The sequence below is a fragment of the Sinocyclocheilus grahami genome, unplaced genomic scaffold, assembly GCF_001515645.1.
Source record: "Sinocyclocheilus grahami isolate Dianchi unplaced genomic scaffold, SAMN03320097.WGS_v1.1 scaffold259.1, whole genome shotgun sequence".
Lineage (NCBI taxonomy): Eukaryota > Metazoa > Chordata > Actinopteri > Cypriniformes > Cyprinidae > Sinocyclocheilus > Sinocyclocheilus grahami.
This window is the reverse complement of record NW_015505438.1, coordinates 662,754-673,193: the sequence shown is the minus strand read 5'-3', so window position 1 is coordinate 673,193 and position 10,440 is coordinate 662,754. Positions and strand designations below refer to the sequence as shown.

The window sequence follows — 10,440 nt, the reverse complement described above, 5'->3', positions numbered from 1 at the left end:
GACCCTGGAGCACAAAACCAGTCATAAGGGTCAATTTTTTTGAAATTGAGATTTATACATCATCTGAAAGCTGAATAAATAAATAGTTTTCCATTGATGTATGGTTTGTTAGGATAGGACAATATTTGGACGAGATACAACTATTTGAAAATCTGGAATCTGAGGGTGCAAAAAAATCTAAATATTGAGAAAATCACCTTTAAAGTTGTCCAAATGAAGTTCTTGGCAATGCTCATTACTCATCAAAAATTAAGTTTTGATATATTTACGGTAGGAAATTTACAAAATATCTTCATGGAACATGATCTTTACTTAATATCCTAATGATTTTTGGCATAAAAGAAAAATCAATAATTTTGACCCATACAATGTGTTTTTGGCTGTTGCTAGAAATATATCCGTGCTACTTAAGACTGGTTTTGTGGTCCAGGGTCACAAATCTATTCTGAACTAAATGTCTGAGCATGTCGTGCAAGAGCGGCATTAAGTGTTATGATATCATAATAGCAAGAAGCTTGTAAGTCCTGTAAAGAAGATTCAGCATCACTTCAGTGCGTAACTGGAATGTTTGCTTTTCTAAAATGACCCCAAGAAAGCTTTTTTCTCATGTTGCTAAATTCATTTAAAAGGAAAATCAGAAGAAAATCATTAATAATTTATTCAGATGAAGGAATTTTATATTTTTCTCTAACTGTTTACTAAAAGGCTTTTCATTTTGCTTAGGCTATCAGTCAGATTATTTATGGATTATTAGGCTGCATGTAAATGTAGTGTCTGAGGAGTATCAGGGAGGAGCAGGGAGCTGGTGTTTTCCAGGCTGTGGGGGAGAGAGGTGTGTTTCCATCTGTTGGGTGGGGATGAAATTACAGTCCATCTCTTAAGAGGGGGAGGACAAACCACAGAGAAGAGACAGCTGTGTGTGCATTCCCTGAATACAACCCAAAACAGCATGGCCAGCACCTCTGCTTCAGCTACAACCACCATCACTGATTTAGATTCACAGAGCTACTGGGACAACACACACACAAGCAACATAATGAAGAGAATGACAGAGAGTATGACACACACTCACACACACACACACACACACACAAAAGATCATCCGACATCTCAATATGTGTGTATTTGCTTTAAATTTCACCTTTCCCCCCAGAGAAATTACATAAAAAAAAGAATACATAAATAAAAAATAATTTGAAAGAAGGGAAGTTTCATGAAAAAAATTATTGTAAAAAATGAACACACACACACACACACACACACACACACACAATAAAACTATTACATAGTTTAACATTACATAAATATAACATTAAATTCAACAAATACATAAATACTAAGATACCATAATAATAATACTAATTACTTAGTAATTATATTTAATATAAAATATAAAGGAAAATCTAAATAATTTTTTTCATCACACCAACAAATGAGACTTAAGAAAAATTAGTCAAAAACACATTAAAAGCATTATTAAAAAATGTTCTGGTATAATAATATTGACATATATTGTGAATATTCCTTATTTCGCTCCGATTAAGTAGTGACTAAGAATAAATATGCCACATACAGTGTGTTTAAAAGACAACATCAAATCAGCATTTATTTCCTTAAAAGAAACCACATTTTTATTACTTAAGTAGCATAGCATACTTCATAGCAATCGAATCAAATTCAACACCACACACCCACCCTACATTTCTCTTTGAATATACTGTTTTACACATATGTTGCATTACGGAAGTTAAATGTGTTGTGAATGCATGATGTCTTTAGACGCAATCACCCGAATTTCCATAGAACTATGAAAGACATGAACATACTGGAATGAATGCCAAATAAATGAGGATAAAGACACAAGGGACAGCGTTGATTTCCAACAGTAAGCCTTGAGCATCACGGTTCAACCTATCCAAGCATGTTACGCTAGCAAAGTCACGGCTTCTTGAATACAATGAACAATAAAAATGACGAAATAGCTGAAAGCCGGCTATCACATCATCTAGTCAAAATGAAAAGTAGAGCAGAATGGCACGTACGAGCTGCAATTTTATGGCAGATGTGTAAATCACATCCAACCGCACACAATGCCTACGGTGACTCATTTTCCAACACCGTTGAATACATACATAAAGTTTTAATGCATGAAGCTGTACCGCCCAGCCCCACTCGACAAGCGGATGCTTTTTCTGTACTGAAATGTACTTCTTTCCACCCGCATTTAACGCCTCGAGGATGGTAGATCTGAAAAAGCCATACGATATCCAGCTGTCCCACCCTAACAACAGCTGAAGAGTATGAAATAGCATCTGAGAGACTGTGACACCCTTCCAGACAGAGTTTCTCCGCCAAGATTAAATAAGTCACCACCACACAGACATAACATTGAGTAGACTTATTTATTGATTAAAGAAGGTATTAAAAAAGAAGGTTAGCATCAAAATATAAGAGCACAGTGTGAAAGTTTTACAGGTTTGTTGAGGAACAGTCATGATTAAAGATTAAAGGCAACCAGACTTTATGTTGCGTCTCTGCAGTCCATCAGCTAAAAGTATGACATATCTGTATTATCTGTAAAAAGAGAACACAAAATAGCATTTCTGTTGTAAGCATGCGGTTTGCTTTTTCTCATTTAAGCGCATCTTTCTGGTGTTAAAATATTCTTTGTGTTCAAGTGTAAACAATGGTGATATCTGATAGGGTTAAGAACCCTGCTATTAACATCCATATATGTCCATGTATCTTTCAAAACAATTAGAATAAATTAAATACATGAATAAAAAAACCGAGTATATTATAGTTAGCTAAAACTGAAACTAAAACCATAAAAAGCATTTATTGCTTGAAATAAAAAATGTGAACTGAAATAAAAAATAAACAAATAAATAAATGTATTCCAGCTACATGAGCCAAAATAACTAAAACTGAAGTAAAAAGCAACAAAACTATATAAACATACATAAAACGTGAAAAAAATGAAAAAAAATAAATACAATGATTTAACTACAATTAAAATTAAAATTGATTTTTTATTTATTTAAATCAATTTACTTTTATTTATTTATTTATTTTCATAAAATATTTTCTTATGATTATGATAATATTTTCATAATTTGCATTGTTTAAAAATATTTTTAAAAAAATCATATATATTATATAATAATAATAATACATATTTTAATATAATATAACAATATAATAAAAAATATTATTTAAAAAATAACAAAATAAACATAAATTTTTACTGTATTTGAATTTATACTATTTGAATCAAATTAGATGATGTGAATTGTAATATATTATGGCTTCTGCTTTTTGATCTGACTGACATTTTCTTTAAAAGCTGCATCTATCAATTGAAGTTTCAAAAAAATATTGTATGCATTGTATGCAAAAATATGTGCCACTATCAAAAATGTAACTGGATCTTTTAACTGAAAAGTAAGACTTTTTTTAACACAGCTGCTATATTGAGTGTTGCGATTCCTCCCATTGGTTTTTCTATAAATGGTTTGTCCCACTATACCGTCTCTGATGTGGTCCACTAGTGGGCAGATCACCCGAGACGGATGTTAATAGCAGATATAAATGGGGGCTGTAAATCTCAGCTCTTTGCTAAAAAGCCACAGTCTGTGTCTGACAATACAGTCTTGTAATTTCTAAATGACTACGTGTTCCTGTTAAATATACTATCAATCTATACTGTAACTACACAGCCAGAGGAAGTTTTATTACCCGTGTCCAACTGCATTAACACTGCATCACCTCTATAGAGGACCAGACTCATTAAATCCATGGCATATAGTTGAAATTATGCCACTGGATGATAACCCTGTTCTGATACAGACAGTGACAAATTGGGTTTTGTGCTTCAATACTCATATCGAGTCTATTAATAGTGATTTACATAATTAACTGTAATTTATTACAGCCTCAGTGCCTAGCGAATGTGTACTTGATATTACTAATCTGATTTATCCGAGCCAATTCACGCTACCTGCTTTTAATTAAAGTGTGGCGTTGGAGAGCAAACAGCCAGAGGGTGAGCAGCACGGCTCAGGAAGCGGTCTATGAACAAATGCAGTGTGATAGGAGGAGCTTACCGTCAGGCTCAGAGTCGCTGTCTGCCAGGGCAGGAATGCGCACCAGGATCTGTCGGTGGTCTCTCTGGACCACCAGTTGCAGCTTGCCCCGTGATTTCTCAATCAGCTTGCCGGCGTCACTCAGAGAGAGGTTCTCAGTCACCGTCCCGTTGATCTAGAAAAAAACAGAGACAGAGACATATCATTACTGGTTTAAGTCTGATGCTAAGGAGTTTGAGTGGAGTTGTGTGAACGGTTGATGGATATATACATATATTAAATACTGATAAATCGTTATTTTCTGTGATTAGAACAAAACAAATTGTAATTATTGATTACTTCCCCGATACTGTATTTGCAAATAATATTAATTTAAATTAGTAGACTATATTAGAATATAATATTTAGATCTAAATATGTCCATGTACTTTTTAAAACTACTGGAATAAATTAAATAAATAAATTTAAAATAAAAAAATCAGGGTTATTATAGTTAACTAAAACTGAAACCATAAAACGGTAAAAAAAAACAAAATTCATATATTTTATTACTTTCATTTTATTTTATATTACCTATTTACATAGTTTATTAAGTAAAACATGTATTGCAAAATAATGTAAATTTACTGTATTACATAAATTGTTTATGTCATTAACTATCTTTAAACTATGTGAAATCATGAATATATTATTTATTTTATTTTTATTTATTTAGTCATTTATTAAAGCGTCTTACAAATGAGGACATCAGAAGCAATCAATTGTAGTATTAAAACAACTACATATGTGTATATACAACCACACACACACACTGTATATGTACATACACATTTATAAATGCAATATATATATTATTTCATTTCCATTTAGTTTGTTGAAGTATTAAAATAACTCAAATTAAATAAAACTAAAAACGTAATAAAAGACCTATACATACATAAGTAAATTCAGTATAAATATATAATAAATTCAGACATAATGTAACTAAAATTTAAATAAATAACAAATACAAATAATACAAATCAAATGACAGTAGTTTATCAGTAATCCTAAAAAATAACACTCTCAAACACACATGCTAAAAAACAACAACTTACACATAGTAAGAAATGGTTATAAAAAACTGAAACAGAAGAGAAACAAGTAATAGGAAAAGTAATAAGTAATAAATAATATCCGCATTACATCGGCCATCAGCCACCATGGTCTATTCTAGGGATGTTCATTTCGGTTATTTTTCCTAACCGACAACCAAATACTAACATTTGTTTCCCGGGGATTAATTTTACATGCGCAAAAAGCAGCAAACAACAGAACATGAGGATTCACGTCATCATATCAACACGCACCTGCAGAGCTTCTGCGAGCGGAGAAAAACATAATAAAGCTAGGCTATATATATATGTATATACGTTGGTTTCAGTTTCGTTTTAGCCTAAATTAATTCGTTTTGGCTTGTCGTTTACATTGCTATAGCTTCTTATATTTTTAATTCTTGTTCTTTTCTAAATACTGTTAATTGAAAGGATTTGTTGTGGAGGGGAACTAAAATAGCCTAGCTATGTTTACAGTGTTTATTATAATGTTTGTAAACATTTTGCGTCGGCATTAGGCCTATTTCTGAATGAAATAATAAAATGCGACTTATTCACGACTTATGTTTTTCCCCCCAAAAAAACATAATATTTTGATAAATTACTGAAAAACTAAATAATTAAATGACCTTTTAAACCGTTTAACTGATTGTATTAATCGGTCAAAATTCTTACGGTAGGTTAACCGGTTAATATGAACATCCCTAGTCTATACAGCTTTATTTTGTTTATTATATGCCATTATAGAATGTATTAATATTTTGAATTTGATTTTAAATTTAATTTTCAGCAGTTAATTTTTTTCTATTTCAGTTTTAGTTTTACTAATTTAGTACTTTAACTTTAGTTGTCAAGGCAAGATTTCTAATATTCATTTAAGTTTAAGCCTTTTAATCTAATATTTATTTAATAAATATGTAACGTTTATATATATATATATAATTTCTGTTATTTATATATAACATTTACATTTGTATTTTTTCTAGACTTTTATATTTTTTCGAATATTTTATAGTTTTTTATTTCAGCTGTATTTCATTTAACAAAAATGAGTCTTAAAAGTGCACTAGATATTGTCATCAGCCACATCAGTCGACCATTAGTGAACACAGTGATTTTATGACAATTTAACAGATTTAATGCATGAACATTACTAACAGCTATTGTGTGAAGGGTCTGATAGGTACCTTAAGAATTATGTCGCCCTCCTGGAGATTTCCATCTCTGGCAGCCAATCCAGTGCTGGTCATCTCTTTGATGAAGATCTGGCTGCCCAGCCGGAGGCCGTACTCTACAACAAATCAGAATGAAACATTGGTTCTACGCAGAAACGCTAACATCTAGTACTTTAACTTTAGTTGTCAAGGCAAGATTTCTAATATTCATTTAAGTTTAAGCCTTTTAATCTAATATTTATTTAATAAATATGTAACGTTTATATATATATATATAATTTCTGTTATTTATATATAACATTTACATTTGTATTTTTTCTAGACTTTTATATTTTTTCGAATATTTTATAGTTTTTTATTTCAGCTGTATTTCATTTAACAAAAATGAGTCTTAAAAGTGCACTAGATATTGTCATCAGCCACATCAGTCGACCATTAGTGAACACAGTGATTTTATGACAATTTAACAGATTTAATGCATGAACATTACTAACAGCTATTGTGTGAAGGGTCTGATAGGTACCTTAAGAATTATGTCGCCCTCCTGGAGATTTCCATCTCTGGCAGCCAATCCAGTGCTGGTCATCTCTTTGATGAAGATCTGGCTGCCCAGCCGGAGGCCGTACTCTATAACAAATCAGAATGAAACATTGGTTCTACGCAGAAACGCTAACATGATCCTAACATGAACCTAACAACCATGATGACCTTGACCCTTTTAAGTACACAGCCATCCCTCCAGCTGTTAGTTTAGTGGCCGGCTGAATGGGTCAAACACCACAAACAATATAAATGGAAACTGAAAATGTGGAGTATTGATCTGATGGGCAGAATCACCGCTCTCTGCTGAACGTACAAGAACCACTTACAGAACTGAACATGATGAAACGCTTTCAGTTCCAATATTGTTCTAAAAACTAAAGCCAGCTCTAAAAAAACAGCTGGTTCTCATTTCACAACTCCAGGCAAGAAAATTATGGTAATAAACAGCGCTACCCGCTTTGGCTTTCTGGGCTGTGGGTTATGAAGGGCTGGTGAGGAAATCGGAAGAGACGGGCCGCTTCATGAGAAGTCACAGGAATATATGTCTATTGAAATCTGACAAGGCCATCATAAATAAATCAGATATAAATATCATCAAAATCCAAGGAGGACAAACTGTCTTAGGATGGATGTGTGGAGCTCCAAAGAAAACAGCGTGAAAGGACATGAGAGAGAGTGAAAAAAGAAATGGGGAAAAAGATCAGATGGTCTTTTTACGTAGTGTATTATTTCCACAGCATCTGATCTGAACTCTACTGCAGGAATAAAAGCTCTGCTTCTGTAAAGGGGTCAAATCAAGTCATAATTACACTTTTGAGATAAAAATGATAGATGTACATAGTATGGGAGTATGCTGTAATGTCCAACAAAAGTTCCTAGCTATGCTTTGCATATTCTTCTAAGAGATGGCAACGTTTGAAACGAATGGTTTAAGATTATTTTTAGGTCCCTGCTCATTCAGTTTGATCTTAACGGGTGTGCAGCACATTTTAGCATGGACTGTTTTGTAACCCAGTCAGAATATAATGCAGCTTCAGAAAGAGGCTGTTACTGAAGGACGGGCTATCACAAACTGTACAGGACCTTAAAGAGCAGCAGACCTTTACTGAAGACTATATACAAAAGAATATGTAAGAATTTATTTATTTTTATTAAAGAAGCTGCATTAATTTGATTTTTAAAAAAGTGGAATATTTTGAAATGTTATTACAATTTAAAATAACTTTTTTCTATTTCAATATATTTCAAAAGGTAATTTATTCCTGTGACGTCAAAGCTGATGTCCGCAGCCATTACTTCAATGTCACATGATCCTTCAGAAATCATTCCAATATGCTGATCAAGAAACATTTTTTATTATCCAAGTTGAAAACAGTAGTGCTGCTTAAAATTTTTGTGGAAACAGTGATCATTTTTTTAGGATTCTGTGATGAACACAAAGTGTAAAAGTTCAATATTTATTTGAAATAAACATCTTTGTAACATTATAAATGTCACTTTTGATCAATTTAACGCATCCTCGCTGAATACTGTAAAAGTATTAATTTCTATTTTTTAAATTACGAACCCTAAACTTTGGAATGGTTGTGTATTCATTAATGTTTTTATAGTGTAATGCTGTCATTTTGCACTTTTAATTAGATTAATCACACATCCTTAAATTTTATATCTAAAAAAAAAAAACATTCAACTGCTTGCTGAGAAATTTTCCACAAGCAATTGTCACAAAGCTCATTTGCATGAGAAAATATGAACTTGCAGCAAATTTATGCCAATGTTTGTCATAAACATTGATCCAACTTCAAGTCTTTCCTGTAATAACGCCCATAAATTATAAACTTGCTATTGGGAGTGAGATATTTACTTCTAAACTGTCTTAATCATTTTTCAATCACTAATATATATTTCAAATATGCTATTAGTGACAAGGTAATCCTGCAACTCTCACCTTCATTGGGCCTGTTTTTCACCAGCATGACATTGATGGGCGGCTCCAGGGGCTCATAGTTGTACCGCTCTCTTCCTCTGTCTTTCTCTTTGCTGGGTGACGGTGAGCGATCCTGCAGCCGGTCCCTGCTGTGACTCCTGATCATCCTGTCATCCGAACGAGTGTCATACCTCCGCGTGTCGTAGCCCTGGTCCCTCCCGTAGCTTCCGGCAGGGCTTCCTCCTCCTCCGCGGCCTCTACTGTGCTGCCTGTGATAGCGAGGCTCCGGGCTGGATCCGTGCTCCAGCGTCCGGCCCCGGCTGCCGTCCCTGCGGTAGCCGCTGTCAGAGCTGGGCGACCTCTCCGCGCTCCTGCCTCTGCTCCTTTCCCGCCGGGAGTCGTTGTCCTGGCTGCGGTAATCCGGCTCCAGGTAGTCTATCCGGCTCTTTTCGAGACTGCGGTCATGCTCTCTGTCGCGGGGGTAGCCCAGGCCGCCATTTCCCCGAGGGTAATCAGATTCTGGGTCACTGTGAACGCTGCGGTTGTCCTCGGGATAATAGCTGGATATGTTGTAATCGCGGCTATCCCCGCTCGGGGACGGTGGGCGCTTGAGGACAGCCACCTTGCGAGGCCTCTTTACAGTCTGTGGGGAGCGATGAATACAATTAGTCTTTATACATTCAGCCCACTGTTATCAAAAGGACCATATCTAACAGCAGACATTTATCATAAATATACTATATGTGTCCCTGGACCACAAAACCAGTCTTAAGTAGCACGGGTATATTTGTAGCAGTAGCCAAAAATACACTGTATGGGTCAAAATTATTGATTTTTCTTTTATGCCAAAAATCATTAGGACGTTAAGTAAAGATCATGTTACATAAAGATATTTTGTAAATTTCCTACCGTAAATATATCAAAACTTAATTGTTGATTAGTAATATGCATTGCTAAGAACTTCATTTGGACCACTTTAAAGGCGATTTTCTCAGTATTTAGATTTTTTTGCACCCTCAGATTCCAGATTTTCAAATATTAAAATATATTTCAAATATTTTCCTATCCTAACAAACCATACATCAATGGAAAGCTTATTTATTCAGCTTTGAGATGGTGTATAACTCTCAATTAAAAAAACTGACCCTTATGACTGGTTTTGTGGTCCAGGGTCACATATAATAGTTATATAATAATATACTATTAATAGTTTTGTATATTTTCAGTTTCGTGTTAATTTTAGTTTAATTAAGTTTTAGTTTCTTCAGTGAATTTCAGTGAGTTTGTCATTTTATTAGTTTTTTTTTAATGTTAAAACTTTTCTGTATCAGTTTTTCCAAGTAATTTTCAGTAAGTTTTTCATCCAATAAGTATATTTTTTCAGCTTTATTTCAATTACCACAAATATTAATATTAATTTACTTGAAACTAAACTATTTGACATAAGTGGAGGGTTAGAAATATATATATTTAAAAAATCCTCAAAGGTTAAAAAATGACCCTAAGAAAATCAATTCCAGGAGGCAAATACTGGCCCATATATATATATATATATATATATATATATATATATATATATATATATATATATATGTATATATATATATATATATAAA

At 33.3% G+C, this 10,440-nt stretch overlaps 1 protein-coding gene across 9 annotated transcripts in view; it reads right to left on the bottom strand.

Moving 5' to 3' along the window:
* Positions 1-10,440, bottom strand: part of tjp2b (tight junction protein 2b (zona occludens 2)) — a 106,691-nt gene that overhangs the window by 24,926 nt on the left and 71,325 nt on the right. For all 9 annotated transcript variants that reach the window (XM_016290432.1, XM_016290441.1, XM_016290438.1 and 6 more), the window contains 3 exons: positions 8,846-9,467; positions 6,878-6,981; positions 4,107-4,260 (listed from right to left, as the gene is read on the bottom strand). In XM_016290432.1, the coding sequence (XP_016145918.1) occupies positions 4,107-4,260; positions 6,878-6,981; positions 8,846-9,467 (880 nt within the window). The remainder of the gene's footprint in view (positions 1-4,106; positions 4,261-6,877; positions 6,982-8,845; positions 9,468-10,440) is intronic.